At 45.8% G+C, this 25,074-nt stretch overlaps 1 protein-coding gene across 2 annotated transcripts in view; it reads left to right on the plus strand.

Moving 5' to 3' along the window:
* The window catches only part of col4a5 (collagen, type IV, alpha 5 (Alport syndrome)), an 87,582-nt gene that overhangs the window by 31,545 nt on the left and 30,963 nt on the right, over nucleotides 1-25,074 (plus strand). For both annotated transcript variants that reach the window (XM_014207140.2, XM_014207141.2), the window contains exons 2-27: nucleotides 3,915-3,974; nucleotides 4,577-4,666; nucleotides 4,796-4,840; nucleotides 5,085-5,129; nucleotides 5,489-5,551; nucleotides 5,754-5,807; nucleotides 6,139-6,165; nucleotides 6,331-6,411; nucleotides 6,850-6,912; nucleotides 7,738-7,773; nucleotides 8,078-8,119; nucleotides 8,349-8,441; nucleotides 9,204-9,257; nucleotides 11,679-11,780; nucleotides 12,545-12,598; nucleotides 13,019-13,060; nucleotides 13,295-13,388; nucleotides 16,142-16,429; nucleotides 16,664-16,753; nucleotides 16,945-17,015; nucleotides 17,292-17,483; nucleotides 17,873-18,041; nucleotides 18,524-18,616; nucleotides 18,841-18,945; nucleotides 19,252-19,349; nucleotides 23,852-24,002. In XM_014207140.2, coding sequence (XP_014062615.1) covers nucleotides 3,915-3,974; nucleotides 4,577-4,666; nucleotides 4,796-4,840; nucleotides 5,085-5,129; nucleotides 5,489-5,551; nucleotides 5,754-5,807; nucleotides 6,139-6,165; nucleotides 6,331-6,411; nucleotides 6,850-6,912; nucleotides 7,738-7,773; nucleotides 8,078-8,119; nucleotides 8,349-8,441; nucleotides 9,204-9,257; nucleotides 11,679-11,780; nucleotides 12,545-12,598; nucleotides 13,019-13,060; nucleotides 13,295-13,388; nucleotides 16,142-16,429; nucleotides 16,664-16,753; nucleotides 16,945-17,015; nucleotides 17,292-17,483; nucleotides 17,873-18,041; nucleotides 18,524-18,616; nucleotides 18,841-18,945; nucleotides 19,252-19,349; nucleotides 23,852-24,002 — 2,302 coding nt within the window. The remainder of the gene's footprint in view (nucleotides 1-3,914; nucleotides 3,975-4,576; nucleotides 4,667-4,795; nucleotides 4,841-5,084; nucleotides 5,130-5,488; nucleotides 5,552-5,753; nucleotides 5,808-6,138; nucleotides 6,166-6,330; nucleotides 6,412-6,849; nucleotides 6,913-7,737; nucleotides 7,774-8,077; nucleotides 8,120-8,348; nucleotides 8,442-9,203; nucleotides 9,258-11,678; nucleotides 11,781-12,544; nucleotides 12,599-13,018; nucleotides 13,061-13,294; nucleotides 13,389-16,141; nucleotides 16,430-16,663; nucleotides 16,754-16,944; nucleotides 17,016-17,291; nucleotides 17,484-17,872; nucleotides 18,042-18,523; nucleotides 18,617-18,840; nucleotides 18,946-19,251; nucleotides 19,350-23,851; nucleotides 24,003-25,074) is intronic.

Here is a 25,074-nt window from a genome sequence, read left to right on the forward strand (position 1 = left end):
CTGACAGAGCTGACCAGTGCCCAGAGACACTCTAGGTCCAGACCAAGGTGTCTAACCCAGACCTTAGCCACACCCAGATGAAGGTAACTGGTAACCCAGAAAAGAGTACCAAAACAAGTTTAAACTAGGGAGAGGGGTTCCCTGATGGTAGAGGTTAGGTCTCAAGACTTACAGTACTGTTGAGATAAAGGATCTGCTATGTCTGTAAAGGCCTTCCCCTCTTTCCCTATTGTCTACGGCTCACTGGCTACCCAGGCTAGAGATGTAGGCCAACTCTTATTTAGAATATGTAGGCCCAGGCTTCTATAAGGGACATTTTATTGGTCACGTGCGCGGAATACAACAACTGTAGAGTTTACCACAAAGTGCTTACTTCCCAACAATACAGTTAAACATTTGGAAATGTCCAAATAGATGTCCAAATAGATAAAAAATGTAATAGTAATACAATATAATAACACAATAAAATAACAATAACGAGGCTATATCCAGTACCGAGTCAGTGTACTGGGGTATGAGCTAGTTGGTGTGATTGATTGAGGTAATATGTACAGTACATGTAGGTTTGGTTAGGTGATTGATTGAAGTACTATGTACAGTACATGTAGGTTTGGTTAGGTGATTGATTGAAGTAATATGTACAGTATATGTAGGTTTGGTTAGGTGATTGATTGAAGTACTATGTACAGTACATGTAGGTTTGGTTAGGTGATTGATTGAAGTAATATGTACAGTACATGTAGGTTTGGTTAGGTGATTGATTGAAGTAATATGTACAGTATATGTAGGTTTGGTTAGGTGATTGATTGAAGTAATATGTACAGTACATGTAGGTTTGGTTAGGTGATTGATTGAAGTAATATGTACAGTACATGTAGGTTTGGTTAGGTGATTGATTGAAGTACTATGTACAGTACATGTAGGTTTGGTTAGGTGATTGATTGAAGTAATATGTACAGTACATGTAGGTTTGGTTAGGTGATTGATTGAAGTACTATGTACAGTACATGTAGGTTTGGTTAGGTGGTTGATTGAAGTAATATGTACAGTACATGTAGGTTTGGTTAGGTGATTGATTGAAGTACTATGTACAGTACATGTAGGTTTGGTTAGGTGATTGATTGAAGTAATATGTACATGTAGGTTTGGTCAGGTGACTGATTGAAGTAATATGTACAGTACATGTAGGTTTGGTCAGGTGACTGATTGAAGTAATATGTACATGTAGGTTTGGTCAGGTGACTGATTGAAGTACTATGTACATGTAGGTAGGTGTGAAAAGCAGAAAGTCCAGGTAGCCATTTGATTAACTGTTCAGCAGTCTTATGGCTTTGGGGTAGAAGCTGTTCAGTAAACTTTTGGTCCCAGACTTGGTGCTCCGGTACCGCTTGCCGTGCGGTAGCAACCACTTGGGTGGTTGGAGTCTTTGACAATTTTTAGGGCCTTCCTCTGACACCACCTGATATAGAGGTCCTGGGTGACTGGGAGCTCTGCCCCAGTGATGTACTGGGCTGTATGCACTACCCTCTGTAGCGCCTTGCGGTCAGATGCCGAGCAGTTGCCATGCAGTGATGCAGCCAGTCAAGATGCTCTCAATGGTGCAGCTGTATAACTTTTTGAGGATCTGAGGGCCCATGCCAAATCTTTTCAGCCTTCCGAGGGGGAAGAGGAGCTGTCGTGCACTCTTCACGACTGTGTTGCTGTGTTTGGACCATGATAGGTCCTTAGTGATGTGGACACCGAGGAACTTGAAGCTCTCGTCCGTCTCCACTACACCGTCTCGATGTGGATGGGGGCGTGCTCGGCCCTCCGTATCCTGTAGTCCACAATCAGCTCCTTTGTCTTGCTGACGTTGAGGGAGAGGTTGCTGTCCTGCCACCACACTGCCAGGTCTCATCGTCGTCTGTGATTTTCCTAGCACCGTCGTGGCGGTCGGCAAACTTAATGATGGTGTTGGAGTCGTACGTGGCCACGCAGTCATGGGTAAACAGGGATTAAATGAGGGGGCTAAGCACACATCCCTGTGGAGCCCCCGTGTTGAGGGTCAGCATGGCGGATGTGTTTTTGCCTACCCTCACCTTCTGGGGGCGACCCGTCAAAAAGTCCACTATTCAATTGCAGAGGGAGTTGTTTAATCCCAGGGTCCTTAGCTTAGTGATGAGCTTGGAGGGCACTATGGTGTTGAACGGTGAGCTGTAGTCAATAAACAGTATTTTCACGTAGGTGTTCCTTTTGTCCAGGTGGGAAAGGGCAGTGTGGAGTGCAATAGAGATTGCGTCATCTGTGGATCTGTTGGGGCGGTATGCGAATTGGAGTGGGTCCAGGGTGTCTGGGAGGATGTTGTTGATGTGAGCCATGACCAGCCTTTCAAATCTTTTCATGGCTACAGATGTGAGTGCTACGGGGCAATAGTCACTTAGACAGGTTACCTTGGCAATTGTTGGGCACAGGGACAATGGTGGTCTGCTTGAATGATATGGGTATTACAGACTGGGTCAGGTTGAAAATGTCACTGAAGAACCTTGCCATCTGAGTACACGTCCAGTCAATCTGTCTGGCCCTGCGGCCTTGTGAATGTTAACCTGTTTTGGCCTACGGTATGTTACTGCCACCCAGTGGTAGTACATTACACATCTAAACTCACCGCTTTTCTGCGGTTGCTTTTTCTATTTTTCCCTTTTCCTTTCTCTACATTGATAGAGTGGAGTTATTCCATGGAACGCGATTGCGATGACGCAAACTCACTCCCTTCGTCCCTTCCCGCCATTGCCCATGTTGTTTGTTGACTCGCACCGCCTCGTGTGATTAAAGTTGGCTATTTACTCATGTTCAGATGAACAATAGTGCTTCTTTACATTCAAGTGTAGATCAAGTCATTGTTGCTTATTTTGCATCAAATCCATTTTAGTTTGTAACATTTGCAACTCACCTGCTCCTGAGTCTCGTACTCACCTGCTCCTGAGTCTCGTACTCACCTGCTCCTGAGTCTCGTACTCACCAGCTCCTGAGTCTCGTACTCACCAGCTCCTGAGTCTCGTACTCAGCAGCTCCTGAGTCTCGTACTCACCAGCTCCTGAGTCTCGTACTCACCAGCTCCTGAGTCTCGTACTCAGCAGCTCCTGAGTCTCGTACTCACCAGCTCCTGAGTCTCGTACTCACCAGCTCCTGAGTCTCATCTTGGGTAGACTCTTCCCACAGCCGCTGTTTGGTGTTCTTGATAGCGCACGACTGTCTCATGCACGACTTTACCTGTGTATTTCACAGACATTTTGGGGGGGTGACAATCCATTCTGATATTTTATTGACATAATATTAGCATACGTTTTGTCCTAAATGAAATGCATTACGCTACAGCATTTCCAATTACCATAATATTTGTTATTTTAAAATAAATGTTTCTTGCATTTCGTTTTGAGGTGTCTTTTTGTTTCATGTGTGGATCCACCTGTCGTTGGTAGGTCCTATGTGAGCTCTTCCGGTTTCAGATTTTTCTCCCTAAAAAATATTTTACTCTGTAATGTTCGTGCTAGTCCAGACAGATGCCGCATTCAAAACAGCTGGAAATTGGGAGCTCGGAAATCTCGGACTTCCGACTTCAGTGTGTTTTAAGACAGCTGTGAACTAAATGACTTGCTCACGCTGGCCACGGAGAGCGAGAGCACACAGTCCTCGGAGACGGCGGCGGCGGCTCACTTCGGCAGCTTGATGTTGTGTGTGTTCTCCCTCTCTCAATCTCTCTCTTTTCTCTCTCTCTCTCTCTCTCTCTCTTTCTCTCCCCCTCTCTCTCGTTCTCTCTCTCGCACTTGTTCTCCCTCCTCTCTCTCTATCTCTCTCGTTCTCTCTCTCTCTTATCTCTCTCTATATCGCTCTCTCCTTATTTCTCTCTCTCTCTCTTATCTCTCTCCATCCTACAGGCGTGTCATGGCTGTGCAGCGGGATCAAAGTGTGACTGCAGCGGAGTAAAAGGAGGCAAGGTGAGTGTGAAACACACACACACACATCTACAGTAATGACCTAGTGTAGAAAACAACCATAACATGACACATTGTTTCATTGTAATGACTATTTTGTCTGTGTGCTATCTGCAGGTAAGAAGAGTTTGTTAGAACTCTGTGTTCTATGTGTGATGTTCTATGTGTGATGTTCTACGGGTGATGTTCTATGTTGGATGTTCTATGTGTGATGTTCTATGCGTGATGTTCTATGTGTGATGTTCTACGGGTGATGTTCTATGTTGGATGTTCTATGTGTGATGTTCTACGTGTGATGTTCTACGTGTAATGTTCTATGTGTGGTGTTCTACGTGTGATGTTCTACATGTGATGTTCTACGTGTGATGTTCTACGTGTAATGTTCTACATGTAATGTTCTACGTGTAGTGTTCTATGTGTGGTGTTCTATGTGTGATGTTCTACTCTACGTGTAATGTTCTACGTGTGATGTTCTATGTGTGATGTTCTATGTGTAATGTTCTATGTGTGATGTTCTATGTGTGATGTTCTATGTGTAATGTTATATGTGTAGTGTTCTATATGTAATGTTCTATGTGTGATGTTCCATGTTCTATGTTCCACAGGGCGAGAGGGGTTTCCCAGGACTACAGGGTCAGCCAGGCGTACCAGGGTTCCCCGGACCTGAGGGGCCAATCGGAGGCAGGGGAGAGAAGGTAGGGGCTGCTTCCTGTATCTTGTTGTAGGAGCAACATAACACCTGACTTTATCTGGGAACTTGAAAACTAATCCTCTTCTTCCCTTCTCTCCCTCCCTCTCTCCCCCTCTGTCTTTCTCTCTCTCAGGGTAGTGACGGACCTTCAGGGCCATCAGGTCCAAAAGGAATTAGGGTGAGTGACCCAGATTTATTAACTTGACAAAGTCCCACACTTCTCTCTGTAATATTTCAATTTTCAGTGTGCGCCATCCTGGAGTGTAGTACTTCCCCCTGTCCATCAGAGGTCCTTGTTTCACTCCAATAAAACAGAAGCTCCATGCTTTTGTATTGACATAGCTGTTTCTGAATTGAATGCATCATTACACAAAGTCATCATAATTTATGTTGTTAATTTATCCTCCTCGTTATTCCCACAGGGACCTCCTGGACTGCCCGGATTCCCAGGAACACCAGGAATTCCAGTAAGTTTTCCAACCATTCCCAATTCTCACCTATTGTAACGTACCCGTCTGCATCCCTTCTGGTACAGAGATGAGTCCCAGTTATCCTCCATTTTCTCCAGCCAAGAGAAATTTGTTTTCTTTCCCCCCCCAGCCAATGCTTACACTAATCCCATGCTTTTAAATGAATGACGGGAAGAATTGAATTCTGGGAAAGGGTAGAGAATTGAGATGTTGCCATGATGAAACGTATACTGAACATTCTCTGGTTGTTTTTGACCTGGCCTGATATCCAGTATGTATTGTCACCACTGAGTCATGTGACCTCACTTCCTGTCTGATGTTTGACTTCCTGTTGTCCTCTGTGTGTTCTCTTCTAGGGTCTCCCAGGACAGGACGGGCCCCCGGGCCCAAGAGGAACTGCAGGCTGCAACGGAACTAAGGTAGGTTATTATGGTTACTACTGACTGACAGCCATACAACTCTGTCGAGTCCTGAGGGAACTCGGGTTCTCCTGAATCTGGACTGAAACTGGCCTAAGTGGTCTATCACACCTGGCCACTAGATGGCAGCATATTGGAAAAGTAACCTATGGGCTGGAGACTGTTGATGCAAAATGAAAGGATCGATTGTGTCTCTTCTTAGGGTGAGAGAGGATTCCCTGGAAGTCCAGGGTTCCCCGGCCTGGAGGGGCGATCGGTGAGTCACACACATACACAAACTTCTCAGTCCTCTCGTTCACCTACATCCTGTCCTCTTCAATGCTGCATGTTACTGAATGTTTTACTGACTCCGCATATGTATTTTTGACTGTTGTTTGTATGATATTGTTTAACCTATTTGTGCGGTATACTTGCTGCTCTTGCCTCATGACAGGTCGTCATTGTAAATAAGAATTTGTCCTTAACTGACTTACCTGTATGAAGTATAAATACACGTGTGCACTTTGTCATTTCTCTGTGTGGAAACTTGGAAAAGGGAACCAATGAAACTACTGAAATGTGTTCATTATCTCTCTGCTCGTTTGCAGGGTCCACCTGGTTTGCCAGGACAAAAGGTTACCATTCTTTCCTCACTGTTCTCAACGGATGTTAACTTTAGATAAAATACTGTACATTTACCAGGCCTATCTGTCTGTGTAGCTGTGCTAGTAGTTCTATTTCTATAGCTAGTACCTGTGTGATGTGTTCCTTTCTAACCTCTTCCTGTTGTCCCTCTACAGGGAGACCCAGGTGATGTCATCTCAAATGACCGCTTTGGACAGAAAGGAGGTGTAGGTTTACCTGGCTTGCCTGGAGTTCCTGTGAGTATCCTATATAGAACCATAGAACCACTTTGAACTTAACTGTTTTAAAAAAAGGGGACTTAAAAAAAAAAATTCTGTAGACTTTGTCAAGCGATTTTTTTTCTTCTCATCAAATGGTAGTCTAATGTAATATGTTGCTCGTATTTGGATGATCAGAATCGATAAAAAAGGAATGGTAACTCATTGTGAGAGATCCGTGGAGGCTGCTGAGGGGAGGATTGCTCATAGTAATATCTGGAATGGAGTAAATGGAATGGCATTCAACCAAGTGTTTGATGTATTTGATAGCGTTCCACTCATTCCGCTCCAGCCATTACCGCGAGCCCGTCCTCCCCAATGAAGGTGCCACCGACCTCCTGTGTAAGAGATGTCATGTAAACCGTTTCAACAACGTAGCCTTGTGGGTAACGCTTGTGGTGTCGGTCTTGTTTCTAGGGTAACCCAGGCCCTGCAGGATTGTCAGGCCCTATCGGTCCACCTGGCCCCAGAGGTTATGAGGTACACTGATACAGGGGCACTGACAACATTTTCAGCTCGAGACCCAAATGAGATGTTGAACTTCCTCCCGTGACCCAAATCGTCATCCAACGACCTAATATAAGAAGAAAATAGTGTGAAAATATAGTTCTCATAACTTGTGACCTACCTTTCACATGCCCAGGGCACACTTTGGGTCCCGACTCATAGTTTAAGAAAACCCCTGAGGTACAGTTACACCCCAAATCGTCTTAACTACCACCGCCACACGTCCGTTATGTTCTGAGGTACTTTACACAGTCAAACTGGTATCAGACCTGTTGCAAACTTTATTTTCTGAGGGACTTTACACAGTCAAACCGGTCCCAGACCTGTTACAAACGTTATGTTCTGAGGGACTTCGCACAGTCAAACTGGTCCCAGACCTGTTACAAACATTATGTTCTGAGGGACTTTGCACTGTCAAACCGGTCCCAGACCTGTTACAAACATTATGTTCTGAGGGACTTTGCACTGTCAAACCGGTCCCAGACCTGTTACAAACATTATGTTCTGAGGGACTTTGCTCAGTCAAACTGGTCCCAGACCTGTTACAAACGTTATGTTCTGAGAGACTTTGCACAGTCAAACTGTCCTCAGACCTGTTGTGACATCCAGTAGTGTGTTTGTAATCCGAAGTCTCACAGATCAAGATAAGAACTTATCCAATGTAGTTTATGGAATAATAATGTTTTATTGTACTATCAATAGTTATACAGCATACCGTGCGTTATTAATAAAGTTGGGTGTGTTGTTGTTAATAATGTTTTGTGTGTTGTTAATAAAGTGTTGTGTGTTGTTTTGTAGGGTCGTTCCGGGCCTCCTGGTCCTCCCGGTCCTAAGGTGAGTTGCTTTACACCCTGAATCACGCACGCACGCACACACACACACACACACACACACACACACACACACACACACACACACACACACACACACACACACACAAACACACACACTGATAATAAACTCTGGTCAACTGTCTATTCTGTGTACTACACTCAGTTCAACTACTGTACACACACTTGTCCATACACTCCTAATGTATATTACTGTGTGTACCTAATGCATTTTACCTGCAGGCTTTAAGTAAAGTGTTACAGAATACAGTAATACATGTGTTTCTCTTGGTATTCTCCTACTATAGGGTAACATGGGATTGAACTTCCAAGGTCCCAAAGGAGATAAGGTAGGGTCAGCAAGAGAAAGACTGTCGTCAATGGGGGGTAACGATTTGCACTAGTGAATACTGACAAGTTTGTGCGTGCGCGTGTGTGTGTGTGTGTGTGTGTGTGTGTGCGTGTGTGTGTGTGTGTGTGTGTGTGTGTGTGTGTGTGTGTGTGTGTGTGTGTGTGTGTGTGTGTGTGTGTGTGTGTGTGTGTGTGTGTGTGTGTGTGTGTGTGTGTGTGTGTGTGTAGGGGGATCCAGGTCTGCAGGGGCCTCCCGGTCCACCAGGACAGGTCGGGGAGCAGAAGAGACCCACCGAGTTAGAGATCCAGAGAGGAGAGAAAGTAATGTTCTTCGTTTCACATTGTCCCTCATTAATCAGGAATCCCTTCCATGTCTTTGACCTCAGAAACTCCACGGAATCACTGAATTGTTAGGATCTCTAGAAAGTTAGTATCTCCTGCGTCATCATTCAAAATGGACCAGTATCCCTTTTTCCCTTTCCCATTTATGTTATTGTCATTTGTAGATCTTGTAGAACATCAATAGTGGTTTAGTCGTTTCTGTTATGACATGTCATTTAAACTGACAGCTCCTGTTTGGCTGTAACTGGATGTGGTCTTGTCCTGGAGGCAGAACTGAGCGATTTCCAGCTATGGGCCAGCTGCAAAGTCAAAATTGACTATATTGTAAAAATGAATGGAAACGAAACTGAGCTTTTTGGTCTTCATTTAAGGTCAGGGTAACTGGACTGGCCCTAGTGTTCTATCATGTGTCGCCTCCCGTTGACAGCACCACCATGCTTTTTAGTTTCTTGTAACTGCAACTCTCACAATGACCACTAGATGGTGGCATTCAGCCTCTTTATGAGAACTTCCATTGTCCTATATTACTGGGTAGTCCAACTTAATATGCCCCTCTATCGTTTAGCATTTAATTGTGAAAGGTATTGTTTTCTATTAATATTTTGCCGATTTCTTTCAAATATCAGATTTGAACCCTTTTGACATGATGTCTACTTTCTTAACTATTCATGAAAAGTGAATTCACAATAATTTATGGATTTTACAATTTGTTGTTGTTGTTATTTCCTTCTTTGTTTCCAGGGTGATCAAGGTTTACCTGGTCCAGCTGGTGATCCTGGCTATCCTGGTCCCCCTGTGAGTATCCCTCACTATCCATCATACGATTCTGTATATCTCACATAGTTTCCATGTATATGATATCATTCCATTCGCTCCGTTCCAGCTGTTATTATGAGCTGACCTCCCCTCAACAGCCTCCACTGGTATATCTATGTTTTCACTCACCATCGAATATACTATATACAGCGCATACCATAAGTAATCGTCCCCTTTGGATTTCTTCACATTTATATTGTGTTACAAAGTGGTATTAAAATGGATTTAATTGGAATTTGTTTAAATAAGGAGAAGGGAAAAAACGTTCATACAGTATATCTTGATTAGATAAGTATTCACCCTCCTGAGTCTTTAGTGCCTTGTTGTAAAAAGGATGCATGTTTTGGAATATCTGGATTCCGTACAGGCGTAGTTTTTTTCACTCTGTCCTTTAGGTTAGTATTGTGGAGTAACTACAATGCTGTTGATCCATCCTCAGTTATCTCCTATCACAGCCATTAACCTCTGGAACTGTTTTAAAGACTCCATTGGCCTCTGAAACCCCTGTGTGGTTTCCTTCCTCTCCGGCAACTGAGTTAGAAATGACGCCTTTATCTTTGTAGTGACTGGGTGCTATTAATACACCATTTAAAGCCTAATTAATAACTTTACCATGCTCAAATGGATATTCAGTGTCTGTTTTTTTTTTACCAATCGGTGGCCTTCTTTGTGAGGCATTGGAAAAGCCCCCCTTGTCTTTGTAGCTGAATCTGTTCTTGAAATACACTACTCGTCTGAGGGACCTTCAGTTAATTGCTGTGTGGGGTACAGAGATGGGTTAGTCATTCAAAAGTCCATGCAACTTATTATATGATTTCTTAAGCAAATTCTGACTCCTCAAGTTATTTAGGATTGGCATAAAAAAGGGGGTGAATACTTATATAACCAAGACATTTTATTTTGTATTTCTTTCTAGAATTTCCTTTTCACTTTGATATTATGAGGTATTTTGTGTAGATCAGTGTACATTTTTATCACAATAATCCATTTCAATCCCACTTTGTAATGCAACAAAATGTGAAGAAATCCAAGGGGGTGAATACTCACAGTATGATATGCACTGTATCTATGTTTCACTCAGTATCTATACCACTCTATATCTATGTTTTCACACAGTATCTATCATACTATATTTATGTTGTCACAAACTATCGTACTATATAGACTACATGGCAAAAGTATGTGGACACCCCTTAAAATGAGTAGATTCGGCTATTTCAGCCACACCGTTGCTGATAGGTGTATAAAATCGAGGAGACGGCCATGCAATCTCCATAAATAAACATTGGCAGTGGAATGGGCCGTACTGAAGAGCTAAGTGACTTTCAAAGTGGTACCGTCATGCTGTAGGATGCCACCTTTCCGACAAGTCAGTTCGTCAAATATCTGCCCCGCTAGAGCTGCCCTGGTCAGCTCTTATTGTGAAGTGGAAACGTCTAGCAGCAACAACGGCTCAGCTGTGAAGTGGTAGGCCACACAAGCTCACAGAACGGGACCATCGAGTGCTAAAGCGTGTTGCACGTAACAATCGTCTGTCCTCGGTTGCAACACTCACTACCGAGTTCCAAACTGCCTCTGGAAGCAAAGTCAAGCACGAGAACTGTTTGAGGGGAGCTTCATGAAATGGGTTTCCATGGCCGTGCAGCCACACACAAGCCTAAGATCACCATGCGCAATGCCAAGTACCAGCTGGAGTGGTGTAAAGCTCGCCGCCGTTGGACTCGGGAGCAGTGGAAGCGCGTTCTCTGGAGTGATGAATAACGCTTCACCATCTGGAGTCTGACGGACGAATCTGGGTTTGGCGGATGCCAGGAGAACACTACCAGTCCGAATGCATAGTGCCAACTGTAAAGTTTGGTGGAGGAGGAATAATGGTCTGGGGCTGTTTTTCATGGTTCGTGCTAGGCCCCTTAGTTCCAGTGAAGGGAAATCTTAACGCTACAGCATACAATGACATTCCAGGCGATTCTCTGCTTCCAACTTTGTGGCCCTTTCCTGTTTCAGCCTGACACTGCCCCCGTTCACAAAGCGAGGTCAATACACAAAATGGGATGGATTGGAACGCAGACTGCGAGCCAGGCTCAATCGCCCCAACATCAGTGCCCGACCTCACTAATGCTCTTGTGGCTGAATGGAAGCAAGACCGACTCCATATTAATGCCCATGATTTTGGAATGAGATGTTCGACGAGCAGCTGTCCACATACCTTTGGCCATGTAGTGTATCTACGTTGCCTATACAGCTGCAAAATACTGTATATTTTGACACATCAAAAAAATGGTGATCTCTGCTCAGTGAGCAAGGCATCTGAATAATGCAAGACACTATAATAACAAATCAATCAAATCAGTCAGTCTATAGTAGTGTGTGTATGATGACGGTCTGATGTTGGTTTTGTAGGGTGTATCTGGAGGTTCGAAGGGAGAGAAAGGAGAGCCTGGAGAAGCAGGCAAACGCGGCAAACCGGGGAAAGATGGCGACCCGGGTCCTGCTGGATTCCCTGTGAGTTCTACCCACAGAGCTATAATGTTTCTATACATTCTATCTGTCTATCTGTATGCTGTAAGTGAATGATCTGTCAACATCTACCTCTGCCTCTTTCTCTCTCAGATTCAGATACGTTTTTTTTGTTGCATGACTGACAAGGCCACTATTGCTAGATTGCATTCGTCTTACTGTTACAGTGTTATTTGGGTTGTTAGTCGGATTCGTTCTGAAATGTATTTATTTGTGTGCATTTTACTGCACTGTTAAGAGCTAGTGACACAAGCATTTCGTTGCACCCGTTATAACATCTGCTAAACTGTGTACGCGACCAATACACTTTGATTTGATTTGCTAAAGAGAAGTGAGCCAATGAGATTCTGAAATAATGACTCTCTCGTTCTCTTTCTTTCTTTCTCTTTCTTTCTTTCTTTCTTTCTTTCTTTCTTTCTTTCTTTCTTTCTTTCTTTCTTTCTTTCTTTCTCTCTCTCTCACTCACTCCCTCTTTCTTTCTCCCTGTCTCTGTACCTCCTACCTCGCTCTCTATCACACTCTCTCTCTCTATCGCTCTCTCTCCCTGTCTCTCTCTCTCTCTCTCTCTATTCAATTCAAAGGGCTCTACTGGCATGGGAAACAAATAGACAGATACAAATAGATAATAAAGAAAAGTGAAATAAACAATCAGAAATGAACAGTAAGCACTCACAAAAGTTTCAAAGGAATTGAGACATTTCAAATGTCATTATCTCTCTCTCTCTCTCTCTCTCTATTCTCTCACTCAGGGTAGTAAAGGAGACCCAGGCGGCCCAGGTCTGCCAGGTCGGGATGGTGACAGGGTGAGTTTGGCCTCTGATGCTATTTTACACCGTACAATAAACTAGATCTACAAATACATGAACTGTTGGGGGCGGCAGTAGCCTGGCGGGTAGGAGCGTTGGGTCAGTAACCCGAAAGGTTGCCTGATCGAATCCCAGAGTCGACAAGGTAAAAATGTGTCATTTTGCTCCAGAGCAAAGTAGTTGACCCCCAACAACAACTGCTCCCCGGGCGATGATGACATGGAGGTCACTTAAGGCAGCCACCCGCACCTCTCTGATCCAGAGAGGTTGGGTTAAATGTGCAAGATACATTTTAGTTGAATGCATTCAGTTGTACAACTGACTAGGTATTCCTCTTCCCCTTCCACGTGTCCTTCGCCATCTCTTCTCTCACTTATCCCATCCATCTCTCTCACTCTCTATCTGTTTCTCTCTCAGGGGGACAAAGGTGACCGTGGATACCCTGGACCTCCGGGCGTGGTGAGAAATCAAACGATCTATTTATCTACTCATTCAGTTGTATTACAAGCATCATTCTCTTATTACATTCTTCGTGGGCAAATGGTGGCCTCCCGTAGTTTTAGACATTGTCCACTAGATGGCAATGTAACCATGCCATTGGCAGTGTAACCTACTCTAGCCCCTGCATCCTGTAATATTCCACTATAACCACAAGATTGCAATAGTAACCTTTCTACCCCATTACTCTACCAGGTGATTAATGGTCAGACAGGAGCACGTGTGGGGCCAAAAGGAGAGCCTGGTTTCCCCGGGTCATCAGGAAGGAAAGGAGACAGAGGACAACCTGGTACGTAACTCTATCCAACAGGAGATAGGACTTGATTTGTATTGGACACATACTGTAAAGAGTGCAATCGGGGCCTGGGTCATTCCACGAAATGAGGACCTTTTGCATTCCTTTGATACTTTAAGTAGAAATTGTGCACCAGTATTGAATTTTAAAAGTGTGTTATATTAAATGAAGTGCCCTTTAATATAGACCACATGGAGAATTCCGTACGTCCGATTTTTATTTTGAATAAGGGTTTGCTAATGTGCCCAAATTCCGCATTTTGACATGTCCCACCGTCAACACTGTGTTACTTCTAGGAAGATTTAAACCCACCTAAACCAACCATCATTGTAAAGCCCTAGTTATTTTGTTGCTTTGACAAATTAATTTCCCGAAGATTATAATTTATTTTGTGTGATTAGTGATTCATTTCCATCTATCCCTCATTTAAAGGTGAATATTCCTTTTAAAAAAAGTATATATATATATATAAATATACACTGCTCAAAAAAATAAAGGGAACACTTAAACAACACAATGTAACTCCAAGTCAATCACACTTCTGTGAAATCAAACTGTCCACTTAGGAAGCAACACTGATTGACAATACATTTCACATGCTGATGTGCAAATGGAATAGACAACAGGTGGAAATAATAGGCAATTAGCAAGACACCCCCAATAAAGGAGTGGTTCTGCAGGTGGGGACCACAGACCACTTCTCAGTTCCTATGCTTCCTGGCTGATGTTTTGGTCACTTTTGAATGCTGGCGGTGCTTTCACTCTAGTGGTAGCATGAGACGGAGTCTACAACCCACACAAGTGGCTCAGGTAGTGCAGCTCATCCAGGATGGCACATCAATGCGAGCTGTGGCAAGAAGGTTTGCTGTGTCTGTCAGCGTAGTGTCCAGAGCATGGAGGCGCTACCAGGAGACAGGCCAGTACATCAGGAGACGTGGAGGAGGCCGTAGGAGAGCAACAACCCAGCAGCAGGACCGCTACCTCCGCCTTTGTGCAAGGAGGAGCAGGAGGAGCACTGCCAGAGCCCTGCAAAATGACCTCCAGCAGGCCACAAATGTGCATGTGTCTGCTCAAACGGTCAGAAACAGACTCCATGAGGGTGGTATGAGGGCCCGACGTCCACAGGTGGGGGTTGTGCTTACAGCCCAACACCGTGCAGGACGTTTGGCATTTGCCAGAGAACACCAACATTGGCAAATTCGCCACTGGTGCCCTGTGCTCTTCACAGATGAAAGCAGGTTCACACTGAGCACGTGACAGACGTGACAGAGTCTGGAGACGCCGTGGAGAACGTTCTGCTGCCTGCAACATCCTCCAGCATGACCGGTTTGGAGGTGGGTCAGTCATGACGTGTGGGGTGGCATTTCTTTGGGGGGTCGCACAGCCCTCCATGGGCTCGCCAGAGGTAGCCTGACTGCCATTAGGTACCGAGATGAGATCCTCAGACCCCTTGTGAGACCATATGCTGGTGCGGTTGGCCCTGGGTTCCTCCTAATGCAAGACAATGCTAGACCTCATGTGGCTGGAGTGTGTCAGCAGTTCCTGCAAGAGGAAGGCATTGATGCTATGGACTGGCCCGCCCGTTCCCCAGACCTGAATCCAATTGAGCACATCTGGGACATCATGTCTTGCTCCATCCACCAACGCCACGTTGCACCACAGACTGTCCAGGAGTTGATGGATGCTTTAGTCCAGGTCTGGGAGGAGATCCCTCAGGAGACCATCCGCCACCTCATCAGGAGCATGCCCAGGCGTTGTAGGGAGGTCATACAGGCACGTGGAGGCCACACACACTACTGAGCCTCATTTTGACTTGTTTTAAGGACATTACATCAAAGTTGGATCAGCCTGTAGTGTGGTTTTCCACTTTAATTTTGAGTGTGACTCCAAATCCAGACCTCCATGGGTTGATAAATTGGATTTCCATTGATTATTTTTGTGTTATTTTGTTGTCAGCACATTCAACTATGTAAAGAAAAAAGTATTTAATAAGATTATTTATTTCATTCAGATCTAGGATGTGTTGTTTAAGTGTTCCCTTTATTTTTTTGAGCAGTATATATATATATATATAATACTTTGAACATCTAGTACTCAAATCATAGAGTAAAAGCAGGTGAACAGGTTCTACTCATTTTGACTATTTTCTGGTGTTTTGTGGTGGAAAACTGAGCGGTTCGAGCATAACACATCAACCCCGTTACCCATAAATAAAAAGGCTAGAAATGTTTTAACATTTTCATTTTATTTTCTGTGGCTTGCATTCGATTACCACTTCCTGTTGCACACAACGAGCTTCCATTCAACGCTGTCACGAGGGGATTTATTGCTGATTTAGGATGATTTAACCCTGTTACAGTCAAACCTCTTACTTTATTTGACACTTAATAGGCACTTTGTCATTTTGTAATTTAACCTCTTGGGATGGGAAAACAGTTTTTTTATGAAGTTGAACATGTGCTCTTTATGACAGAATCTTACAATTTGTTGAAATCCAACGTTTAAAAAAACAAACAAGTTATACTTCTCGAAAGGCACGGAATTAGTTTAACGACCCGCTTATATTCATAAAGCGACTCAGAGCTGATCCAGTATTAGTTTTAGATGTTTAGATCATAAGGAATAAGATTATATGAATACGGAGGACCTAGTCCTAGATCAACACTGCTACTTTAAGAGGCTTGGTGAATACAGAGCAAAATCCAGTTTTCATGGTGACCTTTCCCCTTTGACCCTGTCCTCCCCAGGTCTCTCAGGTCCTCCAGGACAACCAGGAACCCCAGGTACCGGAGGTGTAGGCCAACCCGGTTCCCCAGGCTTCCCAGGAGAGAGGGGCCAGAAGGGAGACGAGGGCCAGCCAGGCATCTCCCGCCCTGGGCCCCCAGGACGAAATGGGGCCCCTGGGCTTCAGGGACCACCAGGCCCTCCCGGGGCCGCAGGGGTCTCCACAGGGGGCGGTAACTGTTTAGGAGGGGCCCCCGGGTTACCAGGACAACAAGGAGACAGAGGGTTTCAAGGAGAGACCGGACAGAAAGGTGAGTCGGACAGAGAGACAGAGAGAGAGAGTAGGGTTTGTTTGTTTTCTTGTGTGTTCTCTGTTGTATACTTCCAGAGTATTGTCATGAGAGAGAGGTGTTATGTACAGTATTGTGTTACGGTAGTGTGGCTAATAATGAACAAACAAATGTATCATTGAAATGATCCCAACTGGCTTCTATGTCTGTCTTTCCCCTTACCTACCTACTTACTTACTTGTCTGTCTCTCTCAGGTGACAAGGGAGAAACCTGTGTGAACTGTTTCTCACGTGGGAACTCCATCCCTGGAGCACCAGGCCCTCCTGGACCTCCTGGGTTCCCAGGTAAGACTGCACCCCTCTCACCTGGTCACCTATCTCCCTACCTGTTTTTTATATCCTCACCTGGTAGGGAATAAGACCGAGTAGAGAGGAGAAAACACACACCTGATTTCACAATGTGCAGGCCACTGTAACACAATACTGTACACAACACCTCTCTCTCCACCCTCTCTCCTCTCTCCTCCCTCTCTCAGGTGGACCAGGAGGACCAGGGGTTAAAGGTGACAGAGGATATCCAGGTGGCCCAGGGCCCTCAGGTTCTTCTGTAAGTACTTCCTGTTTGTCACTTCCTGGTTTGAAACTGGTTTGAAGCTGGGTCTACACAACTTTATAGTAACCTACAGACTGACTTACTTGGAGCCGGTTTCCCAGACACCGATTAAGCCTAGTTCTGGACTATTAAACAATAATCTCCATAGAAAATGCTTTTTAATCCAAGATTAGATTTAATTTGTAGAGTAGTCTAGAGTAGCCGTGATAGAGTAACTAAATGACCCCTCCATCCTTCCATCTCTCTCTCCTCCATCCCTCTCTCCCCCAGGGTTTGCCTGGTCCCCAGGGTGCACCTGGTTTCCCAGGAGAGAAGGGTGACCCAGGTGAGGCTATTGCTGTGGATGGGGTGAGGGGCGACAAGGGAGACACAGGGTTCCCCGGACCCCCTGGCCTGCCTGGTCTGGACGGAGGACCTGGTCGCAATGGAGTTCCTGGAGCTCCTGGACCCAAAGGAACATCTGTGAGTAGCAAAGTGTCCATCTCTCTCCTTCCCTCCATTTATCTATTCATATATTTATTAATCCGTCCCATCCACACCCTCATCCTTTCCTCTCTCCACTCATCCATCAACCTTATCTTCTTTCTATCTATCCCTCCTGCTCTCTATCCCTCACCACCTTCCTCCACCCATCTATCCATCCATCCCACCTCATCCATTCACGTCTCCTTCCATCCCTCTATTCATCCCTCCCTTTCCATCCATCCATCCATCCATCCCATCCAACTGTTCCTCTCTCCCTCCAGCCATCCATCCCTTCACCTTACCTCTTTCCCTATCTCCATCTGTCCATCCATCCATTTCTCCCACTACATAGCATTCTATATTAACCCCTCTACACTCCTCTGCAGGGCTCTCTGTTAGTGAAGGGTGAGCGAGGGCCTCCGGGTGAGCCCGGTCTGCAGGGTCTCCCAGGTGACAGGGGTGTCCCCGGATCCCCAGGCTTCGGCCCCCAGGGGCCCCCTGGAGAGAAGGGTGTGCAGGGCGTCTCAGGGAGAACGGGAACACCTGGAGCACCAGGTAAGATATGTTGGCTGATATACTTGAAAACCAGGGATGTCCACTCTTATAAAAAAAAAGTGCTTTCTAGAACCTAAAAGGGTTCTTCAACTCTCCCCATAGAGAACCTTTTGAAGAACCCTTTATGGTTCACGGTAGAAGCCTTTTGGCTCCAGGTAGAACCCTTTTGGATTCCTTCTTGAACCCGTTCCACAGAGGGTTCTACATGGAACCCCTGAAGGGTTCTACCTGGAACCAAAAAGGGTTTTTCTATGGGGACAGCCAAAGAACCTTTTTGGAACCCTTTTTTTCTAAAAGTGTAGTAACTGAAATGTTGATAAAAGTGAGATACATCGACACACCTGGGGTCCTGGAAGGTTGTGTTATTTCATTGGTATCATACTTTTACCATTCGCTTTACCTGCTGCTCTTCTATGACAACAACTCTCTTGTAACCTTATTCCCTAACCTTTGACCCTTGGCCTTTGACCCCTGATCTATAGGCACTAAAGGTGAGCCGGGTCAAACGATAGCAGAGAAGGGACTCCCAGGACCCAGGGGACAGGATGGAGACCCGGGTCTTCCTGGAAACCCAGGTAAATAACATCTTTACCTGCACAGGTTCACATTCACCTGAATGGATAGGCATAAGCTTTCATCCAGAATGATGACGACGGAAGTAAGGTAACAGACAGCACAGATGTTTGGTGTTGTTTGGGGGAATATTTGATCTAATTCTATGAAGTATACGCTAGCGAACTGTTTAGTAGTAGTGTAGTAAATGTTTGCCAAAACAAAGTGTTAATTTCTGTGTCCACAGGCAACCCCGGCGGGCCAGGACAGCCCGGTTTCCCCGGCTTACCAGGTGCCAAGGGCGACCCCGGCCTCTCCGGCATTGGACTGCCAGGACCCCCCGGCGCTAAAGGTAAACACTAAATACCTGGGCAGGTATACATTCACTGTCACCTATATGGTTATAATATAAACTTCATGGACCGATTTCCGGAACACAGATTAAGCCTAGTCCTGGACTAAGAAGCGTTTTCAATGGAGAATCTCCATTGAACATGCTTTTTAGTCTCGGACTAGGCTTAAGGCCCTGACGTCCACACAAGATGGCACAGCCATGATCTCGCTCATAGCACCATTGCACAGAGTGATTTGAGTGTTTTACAGTAGTGCCTTATACTATAAACAATTATCACAATCACTCACCTGTCCCCACCCGCAGGATTCCCAGGCTCATCTGGTGTGCCAGGTAGTCCCGGAGGTCCAGGAAGACCAGGAGTGGACGGCCTCCCCGGTGAGCCAGGTGGACCTGGAGCTAAGGTACGTACCACAACGACACTGCTATAGATGGATTTTAATGCTGTACTAGTTACAGATTAACATAGTCATTTACAGTGTCAAGAAAAAGTATGTGAATCCTTTGGAAATACCTGGATTTTGGTCATAAAATTTGATCTGATCTTCATTTAGGTCACAATAATAGACAAACGCAGTCTGCTTAAACTAATAACACACAAACAGTTATATGTTTTCATGTCTTTATTGAACACCCTGTGTAAACATTCACAGTGCAGGGGGGGAAAAGTATGTGAACCCTTGGATTTAATAACTGGTTGACTCTCCGTTGGCAGCAATAACCTCAACCAAACGTTTTCTATAGTTGCGGATCAGACCTGCACAACGGTCAGGATGATTTTTGCACCATTCCTCTTTACAAAACTGTTTCAGTTCAGAAATATTCTTGGGATGTCTGGTGTGAACTGCTCTCTTGAGGTCATGCCACAGCATCTCAATCGGGTTGAGGTCAGGACTCTGACTGGGCCACTCCAGAAGGGGTATTTTCTTCTGTTGAAGCCATTCTGTTGTAGATTTACTTCTGTGTTTTGGGTCATTGTCCTGTTGCATCACCCAACTTCTGTTGAGCTTCAATTTGCGGACAGATAGCCATACATTCTCCTGCAAAAAGTCTTGATAAACTTGAGAATTCATTTTTCCGTCGATGATAGCAAGCTGTCCAGGCCCTGAGGCAGCAAAGCAGCCCCAAACCATGATGCTCCCTCCACCATACTTTACAGTTGGGATGAGGTTTTGATGTTGGTGTGCTGTGCATTATTTTGTGCATTATTAGTTTAAGCACACTATGTTTGTCTATTGTTGTGACTTAGATAAAGATCAGACCAAATTTGATGACCAACTTATGCATAAATCCAGCTAATTCCAAAGGGAATTATAGCAATGAGAATCCAAACTGGATAGCATTGTATCAAGCTAAGGTTAAGACTGAATGTAGACAGACCTGCACAGGGCAGTCGAAGGAACATGGCCACACCACATTTAGCTAGCAGTATAGCTTTTCCTCCCAACCGAAGGTCAGACTGGGTTTAACACACAGGATTTAACAGAGCACAAGCGACTGAAAGTTTCAAATCGTAGAAGAGGTGGATGAAGGGTTTCCCTCCCAGCAGCCATGATGCCCTGAAGAGCTGACTGGAACCGGGATGAGAATTGAGGACCCATGTCTACCGGGAGTCCATGGATCCGGAAGACATGCTGCACCTTGAGTTAGGCCGTCTCTTTAGCAGAGGGAGAGCTTGGGAAGAGGAATAAGGTGGGCGGCTTTGGAAAACCGGTCCTCTACTGTGTTGCCATCAGTCGGGGGAAGACCCGTGACGAAGTCCAGGGATATGTGAGACCAGGGACGATGAGGGACAGGCCGTGGTTGAAAAAGACCAGCTGGAGCTTGACAAAGAGTCTTGTTCTGCGTGCAGCCGGCAACGAACGTCCGGGACCATGGTAGGCCACCAAAAGCGTTGTCGCACAAAGGGCAGGGTCCAACGGGAGCCCGGGTGGCAGGCAAGCCTGGAGGAGTGGGCCCACTCCAGGACCGAGGAGCGGACAGCATCATGCACAAACATCTGGTTGTCTGGCCCCCCCAGGGGTTCGTCTGGGAATTCTGCGCCTCACGGACATGCTTCCCTATTCCCCAGCTGAGTGCCTTGCCAGACACAAGGTGTGAAGGATGGTCTTGGGGTTAGAGGGTGTAGCTGCGGGGCTATAGCAGCTTGACAGCGCATCTGGCTTGATGTTCTTGGATCCTGGTCGGTAGGAGAGGGAGAAGTTGAACCGTATGAAGAGCAGGGCCCACCTAGCTTGCCTGGAATTGAGACGCTTGGCAGTACAGAGATATTCCAGGTTCTTGTGTCGGTCCACACAATGAACGGATGTTCCGCCCCCTCCAACCAGTGCCTCCACTCCTCCAACACCATCTTCACCACAAGAAGCTCACGGTTCCCCACATCGTAGTTCCTCTCTGTGGTGTTGAGGCGGTGGGAGAAGGCACAGGGATGCACCTTGAGGTCCAGGGCAGAACACTGGGACAGGACAGCCCCCACTCTGACATCCGGATTATCGGCCTCCACCATGAACTGGCGGATGAACAAAGATGGGAGCTGTGGTGAAACGGTGTTTGAGATCCTGGAACGCCCGGTCAGCAGCTGGGGACCACGTGAACGGAACCTTGGGAGAGGTGAGTGCAGACAGGGGGGAAGCCAGGGTGCGGTAACCCCGGATAAAGCGGCAATAAAAGTTGGAGAATCCCAGGAAACGTTGCAGCTGCACCCTGGACGTAGGCTGGGGCCAATCCACCACCGCTCTCACCTTCCCAGGATCCACCTGTACACTCCCTGTAGCGATGATGTAACCCAGGAAGGGGATGGTGGAGTGATGGATTTCGCACTTCTCCGTGGTCACAAAAAGCTGGTTCTCCAGGAGGATGTGTCGGATGTGGAGCACGTGTTCTTGGGCGGAGCGGGAGAAGACAAGGATGTCATCGAGGTAGACGAAGATGAACCGGTTCAACATGTCTCTGAGAACATTATTAACCAGAGCCTGGAACACAGCTGGGGCGTTGGTAAGGACAAATGGCATGACCAGATACTCGTAGTGACCGCTGACCATGTTGAAGGCTGTCTTCCACTCGCCCCTTCCTGTATCCGCACCAGGTGGTAGGCATTCCGTAGGTCCAGCTTGGAGAACACAGTGGTTCCCTGGAGCGGCTCGAAGGCAGAGGAGATGAGTGGTAGTGGGTAGCGGTTCTTCACCGTGATGTCGTTGAGGCCCCTGTAGTCGATGCACGGGCGCAGGGTTTTGTCCTTCTTCTCCACAAAGAAGAACCCTGCGCCGGCGGGGGAGGCAGAAGGACGGATGAACCCTGTAGCTAGGATGTCCTCTATGTAGGTCTCCATTGCCTTATTCGCCGGACCCGACAGAGAGTACAGTCATCCCCGGGGCAGTGTGGTGCCTGGGAGAAGGTCGATCCCGCAGTCATAGGGTTGGTGCGGAGGAAGTAAAGTGGCCCGGGTCTTACTGAAAACCTCCCGGAGGTCCTAGTACTCCGCGGAAATGGGGGAGAGGTCCGGGGCAACTTCCCGAGGCCACCGGAAGATGTCCCGGGGCAGGCTATGCTGACTTCAGGCAATGGGCGTGGCAGAATGGGCTCCAGCCTATAATGGCACCAGCAGTCCAATCAATAAGAGATTGTGTTGCTGGAGCCAAGAGAATCCCAATACCACAGGAACCTGAGGAAACTTAATCAGCATACATTGGATTGCCTCGCTGTGGTTCCCTGACACTCGTAGGTTGATGGGAGTGGTATTGTGAGTGACCCGCTGTCCAGTGAGGAATCCGTAGAGTTGCTCCAGCAAAGTCTTGAACACCTTGTCATGGCGTTCTGCCAGGGTTTGGAGTGCCTCCATAAGACATTGTAGTAACTCCTCGTGTCGTCCAATGGTGGCTCCTTACCAGGGAGACAGCATTGTGGAGCTGGTCTGAGTCTGCTGGGTCGGTCATGACCTGTTCGTACTATCACGTATTAGGGAAGACCCAGATGCAGACAGTGTCGAAGTAAGAAAAGTTTATTACTAGAAAAGGGAGCAGGCTAAACGACAGACCTTGACCTAGCAGACAGAGGTCAGTAATCCAGATCAGAGTCCAAAAGGTACAGGACGGCAGGCAGTCTCAGGGTCAGGGCAGGCAGAGGTCAATAATCCAGTGTGGTGGGGCAAGGTACAGGATGGCAGGCAGTCTCAGGGTCAGGGCAGGCAGAATGGTCAACGAGGGGAAAACTAGAAAACAGGAACTATAGAAAAGACAGGAGCAAGGGGAAAAACGCTGGTAGGCTTCACTAACAAAACGAATTGGCCTCACTCCCCCTATCTGAGATATCTACTGCAGCCCTCATCCTACACATACAACACCCGTTCTGCCAGTCACATTCTGTTAAAGGTCCCCAAAGCACACACATCCCTGGGTCGCTCGTCTTTTCAGTTCGCTGCAGCTAGCGACTGGAACGAGCTGCAACAAACACTCAAACTGGACAGTTTTATCTCAATCTCTTCATTCAGAGACTCGAATCATGGACACTCTTACTGACAGTTGTGGCTGCTTTGCGTGATGTATTGCCCTTTGTGCTGTTGTCTGTGCCCAATTATGTTTGTACCATGTTGTGCTGCTGCCATGTTGTGTTGCTATCATGTTGTTGTCATGTTGTGTTGCTACCATGCTGTGTTGTCATGTGTTGCTGCCATGCTATGTTGTTATCTTAGGTCTCTCTTTATGTAGTGTTGTGTTGTCTCTCGTCGTGTGTTTTGTCCTATATTTTTATTTAATTTGTTTTTATTTTTAATCCCAGCACCAGTTCTTAACTGACTTGCCTAGTTAACTAAAGGTTAAATAAAAAATATATTTCAAAAAATGTTAACAAGGTCTACATTTGTGTGTGTTTGGGTATTAATTTGAGTTTTCTATTTGTGTGTGTGTGATAGGGAGAGCCAGGATTCGGGCTGCCAGGTCCCCAGGGCCCTCCAGGCTTCCCTGGACCCAAAGGATTACCTGGACCCAAAGGAGACTCCGGTTTCCCCGGCAACCCCGGCTCGCCCGGACGTTCCGGCTTCGACGGTGGCCCTGGTGCCAAAGGTACGGTTCCAACTTTTATTGGTGTAGTCGGTTGGAGTTAGGAGCTTAGGAACACTGAAGATCCACCTATACTGAAAATATGGCTTTTCTCTCAGTGGTTTCAAATTAAAGTGCCGTTTAAGTTATTATTTACTCTTTTTATAGATCAACAACATCATACTCTAATCTTGCCTCATTATTTCTGGTCTGATTTTTCCAGAAACAGGTTAAGACTAGTTCTAGACTAAAAGCATGCTCAGTGGTGTCTTCAATAAAAGTTATACTTAGTCCAGATCGGTGTCCATCGGTGCTGTTTAAGAAGAGGGAGGACGATAATTGTTTTATGAGCGAGGCCTTTTTTATATTACAGCATATTGGATGACTGTCATTCATATTCCATTCACCCAGCTCAATGTAACATCGATAGGTTTACGCTACTACATGATGCTCTTGATTTCTTTTAAGGAAATGAATTTGTTCAAAACTGTTCAACTATTGTCTTTCTACTACTTCTACTACTACTTTAACGTACTGCAGTGCTAGCTATCTGTAGTTTATGCTTTTAGTACTAGATTAATTCTCTGATCCTTTGATTGGCTGGACAACATGTCAGTTCACACTGCAAGAGCTTTGATAGGTTGGAGAATGTCCTCTGAAAGTTGTCATAATTACTGTGTAAGTCAATGGAAGGGGGTGAGAACATAGGTTTTCAAGGTTTTCTAGACTTCTAGGTTTTGTACTGAAGTCAATGTACCCAGAGGAGGACGGAAACTAGCTGTTAAAAAGAGTAAATAATAACTTAGTAATCTTAAAAGGCACTTTAATTTGAAACCACTGACAGTAAAGCCATATAATAAAAAATCTGAAATTCACTGAGGAGGATGGTCCTCCCCTGAGGAGCCACCACTGGTCCAGATTAAACATATTCTGTTAGCCAGCTAGTTAGTTGGTATTGCCATTTTAACAAGTGTGTGTTCTGTACCTGTCTGTCTCCCAGGTTACTCTGGTATCCCTGGTACACCTGTTAGGTAGCTAGCCAGTTGGTATTATTTTGTTAACAGGTATGTGTGTTCTGTATTTGTTTGTCTCTTCC

Source organism: Salmo salar, chromosome ssa07 (assembly GCF_905237065.1).
Source record: "Salmo salar chromosome ssa07, Ssal_v3.1, whole genome shotgun sequence".
NCBI lineage: Eukaryota > Metazoa > Chordata > Actinopteri > Salmoniformes > Salmonidae > Salmo > Salmo salar.